We start from the raw sequence: 17,274 nt of genomic DNA on the forward strand, positions 1-17,274 counted from the left end.
CCCAGTCAGCCAGGGAGATTTCCACATGGTGTGGCAGACCTTTCCTGCCTCGCCTGCTGCTCCCCTCAGCAGTGTTTTAGGTCCAACTGCCTGTCCTGCTCCCTGCTCTGTCTCTGGTGAATTCTCTCACCCTCTCACCCACTCTCTGGACTGGACCTCAGGTCTTGTAAAAATAAAATAAATCTTTAAAAAAAATTTTTTAAAAGAAAAGAAAAGAGGGTAGGACCCAGCAGGAGGATACAGAAACCTCCAGCTTGGGACATAGATGTGAACACAGATTACATCCATTTTGCTTTGTCCTCTATTATAAGTATTTTGTCTGTTCGCGTGGTTACATAATTCAATTTATCCCATAGTCTTCTGTTTCCACTCTAGCTCAGATTTCTACCTTCTTACTTTCTTATTCTGTGTCAAATCTGATCTCTGCTGAAACTGATCTTCAAAGGCCACCTTCCATGTTATGCACCACATGTGTCCCTACACAATTCCTATGGTTGAGATCCTAAACCAGACACTAGGCACATGATCACATTTGAAATAGGATTTCTGTAGATGCAAATAGTTAAATGAAGCTACACTGGAGTAGAGTGGGCCTCTAATCCAATATGACTGGTGTGAAAAGAGGAAATCTAAGCACAGATAAGGACACAGGGGAGATGCCAGCTGATGAAAAAGCCAGCAATCAAGATGCTGCTTCTACAAACCAGGGAAAGCCAAGGTTGCCAGGAGAGCACCAAAAGCTAGAGGAGGAGCACAAAACAGATTCTTCCTCATACCTTAAGATGAAACCAATGCTGCTGACAGCTAGATCCTGAAATTTGAGACTCCAGGGCTCAGAAATAATACATTTCTGTAGAATTCTGTTGTTTAAGTCACCCAGTGTGTAATGCTCTGTTAAGGAAACCTTAGCAAATTAATATATTCCCCCTTCCAAATTTAATGGTATTTTCCCTATTCTCATCCACATTAACTTCTCACTGCAGTTGAAAACCATAACCACAGACTCCTGAAATTCTCCTACCACTGCAAAACTTCAGTCTGTTGATCTTCTGTTGTGTCTTCCTATTTTCTTCCCTGTGCTCTCTTCTTCATTCCTACCCCCCACAAAATGTCAGTGAGCCCAACTTTCTGTCTACAATCATTTCCATTTCAGTTACAACTTATTTTAAAGATCTAGCTCTTACCGAGTGTATGTCAGGGATAATTCTAGGTATTTTACACATACCACCTTATTTTACCATCAGAGATTCCCTCTGAAAAATGCTAGTGTTTATCCCATTTTATAGATGAGAGTTGGAGAGCTTAATTAACTTGCCCAAGGTCCCATGAAGAGTATGTGTGTCTGGCTCCAGAGCACAGATCCACTTTCACACTGCCTTTCCTCCTTCCCTCATAGAGAATAGCTCTCCCTTTGTCTTCTGGGATCTTAAAGAATCTTCTTACTTTATTCTACTACTCAGTCCAGAATCTAGTCTTTTATATCGCTAGAGCCATTTCCCTTCCATACTTCAAGTCTGAATTTCCTCTTGTCCAAACTGAACTCTTCCCATTGCTTCCCTAATATGCTTTGCTTCTGTGTCCTATGCCGGTTCCACAATTACCTCAACTACCTCTGCCTGGATATACCTAGCACTGGTTTATAATCAGTTACCAAGTTGTTTGAATCTACTCCCAAAACATATCTAGGTTGCCTGCTCCTCTCCATTCTGCCTGTGTGAATTATCCCAACAGCTTCCTGAGGCCCCTCCACACTGCACCCTTTCCTTCCTGTAGGCCATCCTACACGCTACCACCAGCTCCTCCTAAAATGCTCATCCCATCATATTGCACTGCTGCTGCTAGGATCACTGTCTACAGAACTAGGCCCAAACTCCTCACGAATGATGAGGACCCTCTCTCTCCCCTCACCCCCAAACCAGGATCTAGCTCAGTTTATCTTTCAGATCTCCTTTGTGCACCAAACAAAACATTTGGAAGTTCTAGACACACCCAGGCTTTTTTGCCACAGTTCCAATTGGCATGCCCTCTGCACCTCTAATCCTTTAAGCTCAGTGCAAATATGTCTTGCTTTAAAAACTTACTCTATCTCTTTCACTGGCTGTTGGCTAGCTCTCCCTCCTCAGAACTAGCTTCATATTTTATTTATATTTGTCTTGAATTGTTATCATTTTCCACCCTCTACTTCAGTGATAGATCTACACGTCATTTGTGCCCCACCAGACAGTGAATTCTTGGAAGACTGAGACCATAAGTAATCTTCGAATTTGCAACAGCATTTTTTTTAAAGATTTATTTATTTATTATTTATTTATACAAGCACTGGGTACAGTCAGAAGCACGGGAGGGTGAGAGAATTCACCAGAGCCAGAGCCAGAGCCGGGAGCAGAGCAGGCAGAAGGACCGAAGTACACTGCTGAGGGGAGCAGCGGGCGGCAGGAGAGGTCTGCGTGCCATGTAGGACCCTCCTCCGGTGGCCGGGGAGCAGCTGGGGATTGAATTGGCGCTGCAGAGGCTGCGGGCAGCTTCGCAACTCAGCGCTCAACCGCTGCGCCACCGGGGAGGCTCTGCCACAGCATTTAACACAGTATCTAAGAGCACATGGTAAGTGTCAATTGGCTTAATCTTTAAAGTCTATATGTAAATTAATGTACTAGCCAAACTGACTATTATAGCAATTGTAATTCACAGAGCTCAGAGCAGATAAACCTTGCAAGTAGACTCATGGAAACACCAGGGAACCTGGCCCAGTCAAAGGCTGTCACTATGCACAGCAATCCTGCCTTTTGTTTCTGTGGGGCACTCCAGCTAAACCATCCCAGTGGCACCAAAGCCCTTTTTTCATAATTCCCATCACACTCTAGAAGGTCAGGACATATCATTATCCTTCTTTATGTCTCATATATAAGATGCAGGGTAGATGCCTAAACCCCTTTGTAGTGATAACAAGATAAATGGTGCCAAAATACTTTGAAATGAGCAGGTCCCATTCACCCTGTTGTTTGCATTCGGTGCCTAGAGGGCACCACTAGGAGGTTCCAGTTTGTCCCTGAAGCCTGACTATTCAGCAAGTCCGTGGGAAGGACTGGAGGGAAACTTCAAAGACTTGATTTACAATCCCAAGATATGGGAATGCTGAGCAATCTCAATTGACCATTCACCCGGGTGTACAGCCAGGAAGGGACCCAGGCCTAAAGTGAAAGAAGTGCTTATCTTGTTCCTGCAGATTTGAGATTCCTGGGGTGGGAGTGGAGAGGCTTGTAAGTAAGACAAGGAAGGAGCTAAATCAGAGGATCAGAGAATTGGAGCTGGTAGAGAATTGGAGCTGGTAACCAAACCAGGTTACTTTTTCCCAAAGCAAGCAGGTCAAGAAACTACCAAAAATCCTATCTAGCTCTATTATCTTATTATTTAGTATTGTTGTTATTATTAATGTTGCTAATAAAAGCAGCTATAATTTGTTGAGTACCAGCTATCTCCTACACATTATACTTCATGATACTGTATATGATATCATTTGTCTCTCATGCTGCCCCTGGGAAGAATCATGATTATTAGAAAATACAATTCAGAAGGATAAGTAATGTCCCAAGGTCACACAGTGTCTGAGTAATAATATTCCAAGACAGAGTGGAAAGTTAGAGCAAAGACACAGAGATGAGGAAAACCAAGGTATCCACAAGGACCTGCATACAACTGGGTTTTCCTGGGAAATAGGACATGAAGGGGAGTTGCCCTTGTATGCCACGTTAGGCATATTTATGCTGCTGGTGATTGGGGGCCTCTAAAGAGTGTTAAGCAGGGGAGTGACACATAGGGCTTGGGTTTGGGAACTGGAGGGTGAATGAGTGGGAGAGGACAAGAAGGAAGGCAGGGACACCAGTGGGGAAACTGCAGAAGTAGTACCAGAAAGCAATGATGACCCTTTGTATCTTCTTCATCTCTTTGATGAGAGAGGAAAATAGAGTAGAGAAATACTTGGAAGATAAAATCAGCAGGTCTTGGGGGAAATACTGCATAAGGTTTCAGCTGATGACATCTCCAACCTCTTCTCCTGTGGGTCTCAGACTCACATCTCTAATGTCCTGTCACAGCCTATGAGTATTAGATCAAATTAAGCAGGAAAAACAGGAATGAACAAAATAAGATTTCTAATCACCTTCCAATTGGGACAGACAATGCCAAAAAAGCAAGAAAATTAACCTGTAGATACAAGTGCTATGCAGACAATTAAAATAAGGCGATGTGATGGGTTTGAGCACTTTCAGAATGAGTTGTCAAGGAAACCTCTGCAGCAAAATACCACTTAGGCTTCCTAAGGCGATGTGAAAATCAGGGAAAGAAGTCGCTTAATGGGTCGGAAGGATCCAATTTAGGCCAGCTAGCACCAAAAGGGCAAAGTTGAAAAGAGAACAAAATAAGATGAGAGAGGTAGGCAATAACCTAATCACATAGGATTTTGGAAGTAAAGGAATTTAGATTTTATTTGAAGTACCAGGGGAAGGTTTTGATAAAGGGAGAGATCTAACTTAATTTAAGTTGCTAAGTGATCACTCTGGCTAGCTGGAAAATTTAGGCAGCTAGCAGAGTAAGTGTGAAAGCAGGTTGCTCCATTGAGAAGTGATGGAGCCATGGGGAAGGGTTAAAGAACTGAGGATCTGTTTTTGATAGATTAAATGTGTAAGGTAAAAAGAAAAGAATCAAGGATGAGTCTATTTTTTAACCCTGGGCAACAAGCAGGAGGGGGGAGACTATGGAGGGACATTTGGGGAGAAATGAAGAGCTTTGTTTTGGACATGATGAGTTTGAGATACCTATTAAAGAACCAAGGATACATGCCAAAGAGGCAGTTGGAAAACAAATCTAGAATTCAGGAGAGAGTTTGACAACGGAAATATACACTTCACAATAATCAGCCACAGGACTAAATGAGATCTCTTAATGAAAAAGAAAGGGCAAAGAAGAGGCTAAGAATTGAACTGAGATACTCAAACTTTTGGAAATTAGGGCAAAGAAATTGCGATGGAAGAGACAATGAGTGGAAATCCCCAAAGCAAAGAGAAAAAGGGAAACAAGAAAGTACAAGGGACCAAATGTGTCAAGCGCTGCCAACAGTTCCAGGTGTAAGGGCACTGACACCTGACCTTTAGATTATCCAAGATGGATCCTAGGCTGCGCTGCGTTTGAAAAGAGAGCTCAAGGGAATGGTAGGGACAAAGTTCAATTTGAGGAAGTCATAGGAAGAAATGAAGAAGGAAAAGACTTCAGTGTTATTATAAGAAAAATCATATACTAATGATGAATGGTAAAGGCTGGAATAGGACCTGAAAAGAAATGTTAAAGCCTTAAATTACTGAGGACTTTGAAGGAGATGCAAACAAGATAAGGAAAAGAGTACAACCACTGGGCCTCCCTGGTGGCGCAAGGGGTTAAGATGCAACATATGAAGCTATCTGCAGCCACTACAGCACAAGTTCAATCCCCGGCCAGGGAGCTACCCATGTGGTGCTGCAGACCTCTCCTGACTCACCCACTGCTCCCCTCAGCAGTGTGTTTCAGTCAATCTGCCTGTTCTGTTCCCCACTCTGTCTCTGGTGAATCCTCTCACCACCCACACCTCTAGCATGTACCCTAGTTCTTGTATGCATAAATAAATTTTAAAAATCTTAAAAAAAAAATAAAAGAGAGCAACCACTGTCCAAGCTAAGGCTGGAAACCAGAAGTCACAGAGGCACCATCTGTAGAGTGTTACAGTTTTTTCCAGCAGTGTCAGCAGCCCAGAGTGGAAGCTGAGAAGACAAAGTCCCATTATCTGGAGTTAGTTTTTGATTAATGATTCAGCCGAAGGAGAGAAAGTGAGGAAATTCAGAGTGCTCCCCAGGAAGTAATTCAAGCAATCAACCCACGGCTGCAGAAGGAAAAATTCCAGGACGCTATGTATAGACTGCGACACTTTTGACTCTGTGGAAGAACACACAGGGGAGGAATGAGCTTACAGGAGAGCTGGATACGAAATTGTGAGAGGTGGCACTTAAGGTGCTATAGGTCGCAGGAGCCTGAGAAGGTCCAGAGTTACCAAGAAACCAAACCTGGAACCACACTGGCAGTGGCTCCTCTTTGTCAGGGATATGTTGGCACCACGACTAATTCCCAGAGCGGTGCCCAACCAACCAAATACAGGACTGACAACTCCAGGGGAAATGAGCTGTGCTTTGAACCACCACAGTGTTCTGGGCTAGATTTGCAACAGCATATGTGTTCATCATGGGTGAGACATGCCTACTGAGGTGGAAGGGATCTTTTCTTTTTTGGCCTTCAGAAAAGCATACTGTGGCATTCTTACAAAACATTGCCTCCTGTGTTTCCAGTGTTCTAGCCTGGGTCTAGCATATAATCCAAAAATGTCCTGTGCTCACAAATGTGTCTCCCTTCCCGCAGATGAGGTCTTGTTTTTTGTTTTTTAATTTTTTTTAAAGATTTATTTATTTATTCATACAAGAGCTGGGGTACAAGCCAGAGACGTGGCGGGTGAGAGGATTCACCAGAGACAGAGTGGGGAACAGAACAGGCAGATTGACCGAAGTACACTGCTGAGGGGAGCAGCGGGCGAGGCAGGAGAGATCTGCTGCGCTATGTGGGTTGCTCCCTGGCTGGCCAGGAATTGAACTCGTGCTGCAGAGGCTATGGATTGCTCCATAGTGCGGTGCTTAACCCCTTACACCACCAGGGAGGCCCTGAGGTCTTGTTTTTGATCCAAATCCTCTCCAAGAGGATGAACAGCTTCCCCCAGATCTTAATGCAAATAGGCCCCAGGTAGGCTCACACATGCACGAACACACTGGCTCCTAAATGCAAAGGCAGCTTTATCTCAAGGTGGCATTCCACCATACTAGTCATTTTTTCTATTGGGTTGTGGGATTTTGGGAGTAATAAAAATAGTATACTCTAGTGCACAATTTCCTTGGCATATAGTAGGTGCTTGACAAATATTTTGGATATGAATGAGTTAATTTACTTAAGAAAAAGGAAAAACAGGGCCTCCCCGGTGGCGCAGTGGTTGAGCGCTGGGTTGCGAAGCTGCCCGCAGCCTCCGCAGCGCCGGTTCGATCCCCAGATGCTCCCCGGCTACCAGAGGAGGGTCCCGCGTGGCGCGCAGACCTCTCCTGCCGCCGCTGCTCCCCTCAGCAGTGTACTTCGGTCCTTCTGCCTGTTCTGCTCCCCGCTCTGGCTCTGGTGAATTCTCTCACCCTCCCGCGCTTCTGACTGTACCCAGTGCTTGCATAAATAAATAAATAAATAAATAAATAAATAAATAAATAAATATTTTAAGGAAAAAGAAAACGAAAAAGGAAAAACAGAAGGGAGGCAAGACAAAAGATAGGATAAAAAAGGGAAAAGGACCGCAAAAATACAGAAGGTGAGGTGAGGGGAGACAAAAGATGGGAGAAAAGAGTAAGAGAGGAAAAGAAAGAAAGAAGAAAGATAAAATTGGAACAGAGATGTTAATAGGAAATTTGAGGAATTCAAATGAACAGACTAATGAAGTCACTGTGATCTCTACTCCATCAAAACATAGAGTCAAACACAAAGAACAACTAATAAGAGCAGGTTTAGGTTTATGTTCAATAAGACCTCCTTACTCCACATTCACTATGAAAATGTGTAGCAATGATGACCGATAAAATGAGCAAAGTGCAAAAGTTTGCAGGGGAGGGCTTCCCTGGTGGCGCCAGGGGTTAAGTCTCAGCACTATGAAGCCATTAGCAGCCACTTCAGCATGAGTTCTATTGTCGCTGGCTAGGGATCTGACCCACAAATGGCACAGCAGACCTCTCCTATCTCACCTGCTGCTCCCCTCAGTAGATCTGCCTGTTCTGCTCCCCACTCTGTCTCTGGTGAGTCCTCTGACCCCCCTGCACCTCTGGCCGGTACCCCTATTCTACAATATAAAAATAAGTAAAATCTTTTTTTCCCCAAGATTTATTTATACAAGAGCTGGGGTACAGTGAGAGGCAAGGGAGGGTGAGAGAATTCACCAGAGACAGAGTGGGGAGAAGAACAGGCAGAAGGACCAAAATACACTGTTGAGGGGAGCAGCAGGAGAGGCAGGAGAGGCCTGCCGCACCATGTGGATAGCTCCCTGGCTGGCTGCAAATCAAACCCGTGCTGCAGAGGCTGCAGACAGCCTCACAGTGCTGCGCTCAACCCTCTGCGCCACCAGGGAGGCCCTAAAAATAAATATAATCTTTATAAAAAAGAAAGTTTGTCGGGGACTATATGATATACTCAAAACTCAAAAATAAAGGTGTTCATGTTCCCAAAAACCCATGAGATTCAGCTATAAGCTCCCAGAGCAGATCAAGGTGATATTTCAGGAGTACTAAAAATTCTAGAGTTTTGATTTTTATACTAAAGAGTTTTAGTAAGAATAGAAATGCCAAAGTGTCTCTACCTATATAAAAACATATTTATTGTACATACATATTTGTATTGCACATACATATTTATTGTAAGTTACGTACATATTTATTGTAAGTTATATATATATATACACATACATATTTTATAAAGATTACAAAATGTTGGCAGTATCAGTATTATGGTGATTGATATTGTTATTATGAATGATCCTGGCCTTCATTACCATGCTATTATTGTTAATTAGGAAAAACAGAGTTTTGAAATGAGTTTTTTATGATGAAAAAATAAAAATACTGATATTTTAATGTCAACTATAAAATGTATAAAACCAATAAAAATATACACCAAAATATAAACCAATGAAAAAATATAAACCAAATATAAATCTATGTGCAGTTCTTCCTGGACTTAGGATAGGGTGACCTCCCAGTAAGTCCGTGGTAAGCTGAAACTCTCTTATAGTCAAAAATGCATTTCATACATCTACCTTACTCCAATCATAGCTTAGCCTAGCCTACCTTAAACCTTACACCTGTTCAGAACACTTACATTAGCCTATAGGTAGACAAAATCATCTAACACAAAGCCTATAACTCAGTATTGAATATTTCATGCAATTTATTGAATACTGTGCTGACAATGAAAAAGTCTGCAGAGTGTCAAGTGTTTACCCTTGTGATCATGTAGCTGACTGCACTCACTACCCAACATCACAACATCACTGGTTTCTACTGAACATATGTAGCTTTCACACCATTGTAAGTGAAAAACCACTAAATAGAACCATTGTAAGTTGAGGACCATCCATAGGTAGTTTGACTAACACATCCTGTAAAGAAAAAAACTAAAATATTGGAAGTATGTGCTCCCATAAAGATCCATTTCTAATTTTCCCCCATTCCATTTTCCAAATGTTCCAAGTGAAAATGTATTATTTTCATGACGCAAATTATGTTGTATTTCACTTTATTTGTACAAAAGCAAAGTTCTCTAAGCTATAGTATTTTTAAGTGGAAAAAAAAAAACAAGAATTGGGGGCCTCCCTGGTGGTATAGCGGGTTGAGCACAGCGCTATGAAGCTGTCTACAGCCTCTGCAGCACAGGTTCGATTCCCGGCCGGCCAGGGAGATTCCCACATGGCACAGCAGACCTCTCCTGCCTCACCCATTGCTCCCCTTGGCAGTTTACTTCAGTCAATCTGCCTGTTCTGTTCCCAGCTCTGTCTCTGGTGAATCCTCTCACCCCCCCCCAACACCCACACCTCTGGCCTGCACCCCAGCTCTTGTATGCATAAATAAATAAATCTTAAAAAAAAAAAAAAGCAAGTATCAAAATAGTAAGAGATGAGGGTGGGAATGAGAGGAAGAGTTGCTTCTCTTATATCTCCTTTAATATAACCTGTATGTGTTTTTAACATATTTTAAACATTTGTCTCATCTGCATACATGATTGACTGAGATCCAAAAGACGTAACCTTATGCTAAAAGGCCACACAGGCGGAGATTCCTGTGGCACTGCCTTCTCCCTAGCACAAACACAGAAGGGAACAGGTCCACTGAGCAGCCAGAAAAATGGGTGGAGGTAGTTCTCTGTGACTTCCACATCTTTCCCCACATCTGCCCCTCCCCCAAACCCTTGTAGACCATCAAGTGTTGCAGTGTGAGCTTCCTGAACAGACTCTCACACCAGAGTCAGGAAACAGCGGGCCCTTTTGCAGCCAAATTATTCTCTGTCCAGATGGAACAAAATAAAACCACTTTCTAAAATTTTCTTCTAAAAGGCGAAAAAACAAAGCAATCCCTAGAAAAAGGCTTACTTTCATTCAAATACATGGGTATATCCTTATCCCTAGTAACTTTGAACCTTTTTTTTGCCCCAAACCTGTTTTTTTCTACTCTACTTCCACATGACTATGCCAATCCAGGAGGCAATTTGTAAGAAATGATAAGGCTCTTGTCAGAGAGAAAGGAGATCTCTCCAGATGCAAGCAAGACCATGCTTGCAAAATGAAAGGGAAGGATGGGGTCTCCCAGGTAGCGCAAGGGATTAAGATGCAGCACTATGAAGCTATCCGCAGCCTCTGCAGCATGAGTTCCACCCCCATCCAGGGAGCTACCCACATGGCACAGCAGACCTCTCCTGTCTCACCTGCTGCTCCCCTCAGCAGTGTATTTCAGTACATCTGCCTGTTCTGTTCCCCACTCTGTCTGGTGAATCTTCTCACCCACCATATCTCTATCCTGCACCCAGCTCTTATATGTATAAATAAATAATTTTTTTTTTAATTTTTAAAAAATAAAAGGGAGGTATAATCTTAGCGGTCTGACACGGGGAAGATGGCTTCAGACAACATAGAACTACCCTTTCCTTTGGCTGACACATTGATCAGCCAACACACAGCATAGAAAGTATCTCTGGTCTCCTGGGCAGTGTTTGCGGCACACAGGCACATGACCATGTACCCCCACCTAGTATGTTCTTCACTGATCATAGTCTTTCCCTTTTTACATATACTAAACGAATCAAAGGTTACATGGAGAAGTGGAAATCTGGCCATATTAAACATTTTTGTCTTAGAATGACTATAGTGAAAAAGGAAAGAACAACTTTATTTCAAATGCAGTGTAACAAGTAAAGTTACCATCAATTTTGGGAAAATAAACATTAGAATAATCAGAGTTGCTTCTATATTGCATGAAGAACCAAAAACATCTGACAAGTAATATGTGCTATAAATTGAAAATGCTTTAGCCAGTTTTTCAATGAGCTCATACAAGGAACATTTGTGCACGTATCTAAATTGTTTCAGTATTTAGAATGTAAACAGAAAAACATTGCCTATTTTGGGAAAAATAAAAATATTTTTAAAAAAACAAAAAACTTCCCATCAACAGTTGCACTATATATTCTGATACCATATCTATGAGTTCATTACAACACATGAACAATGTATAAATAATATTTAAGGTCCTAAATTCCCAGTGAGCTTTGAACCTTAGAAAAATTTTACTAAAGTCTACATGATATAATCAGTATTTTAAGCAACCTTCTACTTGCCCCCAAAGTTTTCACTATTCTAAACTATACAATGATTTAGAATAAACACACTACATAATTCAGCAGTGAAGAATCAATCCAAGTTTTATTTAAATAAGTATTTCTCATGGGAAGAAAGTTAAACATAGGCTGTGTGGTATCTATACGATACCAGAATTTCTGGGGGGGAAAAATAAGGTCATTTTTACATTTTCCAAAACGTCTCCTTTGTTCACCATCAGTGAACATTTTTTACTATTTACTTAACTATTTCCTCAGAATAAATATAATCACACTATAAATCACACTTTTTTAAAGCCTTTTTTTTCTGGAAAGATGGACAACTAACATTACTATTCTCAATTCTTACTCAAAATGGAGGTCAGTTAACATTGTCTTATCTGTATTTTCTGGTAACTCAATATTAACATCCCAACAAAATTGGGTCATCTCCCCAGCCCATTTTACTCAAGTTACAACCAAAAAAAAAAAAAAATGCTAAAATTCAAAATTATTATGTATGGGCATGCATATGTGTGTGTGTGTATATTATGGTAAGATTTTTTTATTTTCTTAATACTAAATAACAAACATAAACACTAAAAATCTCTACTTTAGAAGTAAGATTAGGGCCTCCCCTGGTGGCGCAGTGGTTGAGCACTGGACTGTGAAGCTTCCACAGCCTCTGCAGTGCCGGTTCGATCCCCGGCCCCCGGCGAGGGTCCCACATGGCACGCAGACCTCTGCTGCTGTGCCTGCTATACCCCTCAGCAGTGTATTTCGTCATTCTGCCTGTTCTGTTCCCCGCTCTGGCTCTGGTGAATCCTCTCACCCTCCCGTGCTTCTGACTGTACCCAGTGCTTGTATAAATAAATAAATTAAAAAAAAAAAAAGAAGTAAGATTAGCTTGTATTTCTTAGTAATTTCCAGGCTTAAACATTTCTCTTTGTCTTGGTTTTCATTTTCACTAAAGGCACTTTAGAAATATTAATATCATAGTTGCTTTTTAAGAAAAGGGATTAATTCAATTTTGCCTGAATATATTTCACCTTATCTTTTTCTCAATCACATTTTCCCCTCTGGCTATACTCACTGAGGACTATAGTCACTGTACCTGAGTCTTCAGTATTGTTTTCTACAAGGCCCACAGCCAATCATGTCCAGGTGCTGTGAACTCCAGCATGACCATGCAGCGTGTCACAGCTCCTTTTAGCGAGGACCTGCTTCCTTCAGTCAAACTCAAATACAGAGGCTGTTCCTTCAAATGTACATTTTTATCTTTCTCAAGAGCAAGGAGGCAGATCTGGCTGAAGAACCCAAGAAATCTCCCATTTGACCAGCCTCCTCTTAGATGGAGGCATGATTTCTAATTGTCTTAGAGAATCTTAAATGGCTGTGTGTGAGATGAACTTGAACTGTTCCTCGCTTGAAGATTTCTGTCCAATTTCTGCAGAAGTGGAATTTGGTTTAGGGCATCCCTCTGCAGCATGAGTTCCACCCCCAACCAGGGAGCTACCCACATGGCACAGCAGACCACTCCTGTCTCACCAGCTGCTCCTGTCTCAACTGCTGCTCACCCAATTTCTCCATTTCACCCCTGACATTTCAGAAGTTGCTAAGGGCAAATAACTACATTGCCTACTGTGATTACTAGGAACATGTTTCAGTTAAAAAAAAAACCTCTTAGATTAGAAAAATCTGTTGAGAGTGATAAAACTGTCACTTATTTTTTCAGGGCTGGATCTGCCTTTTTGAGAAGTCCTCTTATCTTGTAGGCTCTCTACCCAAAACTCATCTTCAGAGTTACATGTTTTCAATTCTAGCACAGAGGGACTGGATGACAAAGGATGCTCTATTCTATGAGGACAGCTGTTTACTGCAGGGATGGCAACACCTACCGCAAGGCCAACAATGATTTCCTTGTGTGCCTCCTGCTTTCTGGAATCTGCTAGGACATATCATTGTAACAGTATGAAGCCGTTTTAAGATCTTCATTGCAATGATCACTACATGCACTGGCTACCGCTGTCTTCATCTTGACAGGCAAACATATAAATACTTACACACCTCTTTTGGCCTTACCTTGACATTACTTTTCTAGGGGGAGATGTTATTTTGAAAAACCTTTTCTGAGCTATGTTTGACAATGAATCCTGACTAAGACTTTTTAAATGTGTTTTTCTCTTCTTTCCTTTGTCAATAATTGACAAGAATGAAAGAGAAAAATCTTAAATCTGATTAATGTCATCTTTAGTGAGTCTGATTGTGCTTAGATCTTTCTGTCATTTTCAGAATGTTTGTTTTTAGGAGTTTTGTTCTTTTTATAAGACAAAGCATTGGAAATGCTTGAGATATTTTTCCAAATATTCAGGATATCTGAATGTATAGTAACTTCATTTTCCTTACACAGCTGAGGCATATTTTAATGATCCAAGGGAGCATCCCAGTTCTTATTTGGTTTTTTCACTTTCTCTTATCCTTGTTCTGAATCTTCCTGCATAGCTATGAGTCTTCAAACTGATGTCCAACTGGTTACATCTGCCCATACTTAAAGTAAGAGTAGTAAACTCAACACCTCAACTTCTACGTGGTGACTGCATACTCTGGATATTATTGGTGGTCACACAATGAGATTAGCTGGAGAAGGGAAAAATAAGTCCTTAAAAGAAAAAAAATCAATCCACAAAATATGAACAAGTGCATACCTGGGGATCAGATTGAAGATGGTGATAACTGAAAGTAAATCTGTAATATATTTTTAGTAACAGTACACTCAGTACATATTACAATAACTCCACGGCAATAAGCAGGATCTGATATGGCTAGCAACTCTGTAAGATGATGCAGCTAAAATCAGTAGTGACTTGATGTACTCTAGGTAGAAATGGTTACTTTCCTACACATATGCTCCCCACACCAAGTGCAGGCTGAGCTTTGATTTTTAAACAGAAAAAAGTTTCTGTTGCCAACTTAATGAAGTTTAAAGAAGAAAGTGTTTCCATTTGAGAGTGATGTTTTGAGTAAGAAAGCTGAAGAAACTTCATCTGGGAACCACTGGTTTAGAAGGAAGTCATTTGAAAACAATCGACCCATTACCACTTACAAGTTAATAATTTAAGGTCATGAATTTAGCACTGTCTTACTTAAAGTAGGGTCAGATGTAACCAACTGGACATCAGTTTGAAGTTAAAGGCACCAGTTTATAATAACAGTAATATCTAACCAAAAACGTATCAGAAAAAAAAATAATATCATGTTCTGCTGGTAAGGTACTATTAAGTATCTGTATAAACTTCCCCCTAAGAACTGTATATTATCCAGAATAGTAACTTGTACAGTATGTTTCTGTTTTCAAAATGCTTTCGTATCCCATACCAATAAATGAAAAAGGATGTTTTTGGTGTGCCAGATACAACCATCATGTAGAACGAGGGGGAAATGCCTGGATGATTAAGTGGTGGTTGCAGACAGGATAGCTTTGTCTCTAGCACATTGTTTTATATGAAGACAAACCCCAGACTATGAAGCTGGGCTCCAATCAAAACAAAATTAATAAGGCCAACAAAACCAATTCAAAGATAAGATAGAAAAAGCACATGGAGTATGTGAATAAGGTATCCACCTGCTGAACTATGGAATCACAGGGAAGGAACAAAAATAGAATCCATCTATATTCCACTGGTTAATTGAAAATGGTTGTCATTTCATCTTTAAATCTGCCACTTTGACCCATCTGGGCTGACAACAAGTAAATAGAGTTTGGTTTAGGGCATCCCAGGTGGCACAAGGGGTTAAGCTATCCGCAGCCTCTGCAGCAGGAGTTCGATCCCCAGCCAGCCAGGGAGCTACCCACATGGTGCAGCAGACCTCTCCTGTCTCACCCGCTGCTCCCCTCAGCAGTGTATTTCAGTCAATCCGTCTGTTCTGTTCCCCACTCTCTTTGGTAAATCCTCTCAGTTCCCACACCTCTGGCCTGTACCCCAGTTCTTATATGCATAAATAAATAAATCTTTAAATAAAAAAATTATAAAGAGTTTGGTTTATAGAAAGAACTTAGGAAGAAGAGAGAGAAAAGCATTGCACCAACATACTCAATAAGCCACTCAGCATCTCTTCATACAAAGGTAAACAGAATTGCTCCCACAGGCAAACAAACACAACCGGTGAAATGGGATAAGTAGCCTTCCTTTAAGAGAATCCCTTTGGAGAGAAGAGCACTAGGAACTATGGTGATAGTTCATGGGTGAATTGGTGGTGGGAATTTTATAAGGCATACACCTGAGAGGAGAAAGCATACATTGTACAAAATATGAACAGTGATGTAAAATATATATATAAATTCATTAATTAAAAAACAAGAGTATCCCCTTTCTTGGACTCTTGCTCATCTATCAACCTCCTCTTTATAATTCTTTAGTCCCTACATCTGAACTTCAATCATTCATACTTACCAACCCCATACTCCCAGACCTTGGGAACAATAACTATATTCAGTATGAATTGGTTGAGGTCAGATATTTGTCCGCAGAATTTAAACCATAGAAGCAGATGTCTGGAAGTCACCTTAAAAGGCTTTTTTCCATATTTTTTCACCTTCTGCATCAATTCTTCTATAATAATATCCACATATAGAATCCAGCCTGAGTAAACACCTTCCCTGATTATAAATCAAGGCTTCCTGGGGCAGCCCCTTCCATTTCTGGACTGTTCATATCATTAAAATGTTCTTGGTCATGCTATTCAAAATCAGCCCCCTAACGTTACTCCTCACTCAAGAAATAAAAAACAAGTCCTTCTCCTGGCAGCCTCTCACTTTGTCTGAAGGCAGCTGTCACCTCCCCACTGAGTCCTATGTCCCTGCAGTTCAAATATGCCCAACCACTCCCCGTATGACATGATTTATAGGCTCTTAACCATCTTGCTCATCCTCTCCTGGACTTGTTGCAGTTCAATCACATCCCTCTTCAAAAGTGTTGCCAAAATAGAAAACAATATAGCAGGAATGATCTAAATATGGAAAGAAAGCCTTTGTCTATGAATATGAATAACAGAAGAATTTCTGTTGTCATGAGAGCAGGGGTTTTGCGGGGAGGAGGCCTAGGAGAAGGGTAGGGACGGGCATTCTCCATGAATAAGACACAGTCCCAAGAGTTCCCATACTATTGCGTGCCCCTTGTCCTTTCCCCCTCTTGAGAACAAAACCACACTGGGGCTCCTGGTGCTGCTTGTGTGCTTGTTCGGTGCGGACCTGGTACCTCTTTTGTGAAGCTGCAGCTGAGGAGACTCCGGCGCTCACCATGGCCAACGAAAGCCCATGGAAGGAGTCAAGACTGAGAACAACAATCATATTAATGTGAAGGTGGCGGGTCAGGATGGTTCCATGGTGCAATTTGAGATTAAGAGGCATACACCACTTAGTAAGCTAATGAAAGCCTATTGCAAACGACAGGGTTTGTCGATGAGGCAGATCAGATTCCGATTTGACGGGCAACCAATCAATGAAACAGACACACCTGCACAGTTGGAAATGGAGGACGAAGATACAATTGATGTGTTCCAACAGCAGACAGGAGGTGGCTACTAAAAAGGGAACCCGCTACTTTACTCCAGAACTCTGTTCCTCCCGACCAAGAAGACATTCTCAATTAGAAAACCGCAATTTGGTTCCACCACATCCTGACTACTACAGTATAGTTTTCTCTATTCTTTCATTTTCCCCTTCCCCTTTCCTTTATTGTACATAAAGTAACTGGTGTATGTGCACAAGCATATTGCTTTTTTTTTTAACTAAATGGCCAATGGTATGTTTTGATCAAAAGC

The 17,274-nt window shown here is 41.3% G+C and overlaps 1 protein-coding gene across 1 annotated transcript in view; it reads left to right on the forward strand.

The window, feature by feature from the left end:
• Positions 1–17,038, forward strand: part of LOC311174856 (small ubiquitin-related modifier 2-like) — a gene marked incomplete at both ends in the record, with an annotated part of 119,651 nt that extends 102,613 nt beyond the window's left edge. The window contains one exon of the mRNA XM_084239627.1: positions 16,766–17,038. Coding sequence (XP_084095753.1) covers positions 16,766–17,038 — 273 coding nt within the window. The remainder of the gene's footprint in view (positions 1–16,765) is intronic.
• Positions 17,039–17,274: the final 236 nt, after the last annotated feature.

The sequence above is a fragment of the Talpa europaea genome, assembly GCF_964194135.1.
Source record: "Talpa europaea genome assembly, chromosome: 1".
NCBI classification, from domain to species: Eukaryota; Metazoa; Chordata; class Mammalia; order Eulipotyphla; family Talpidae; genus Talpa; species Talpa europaea.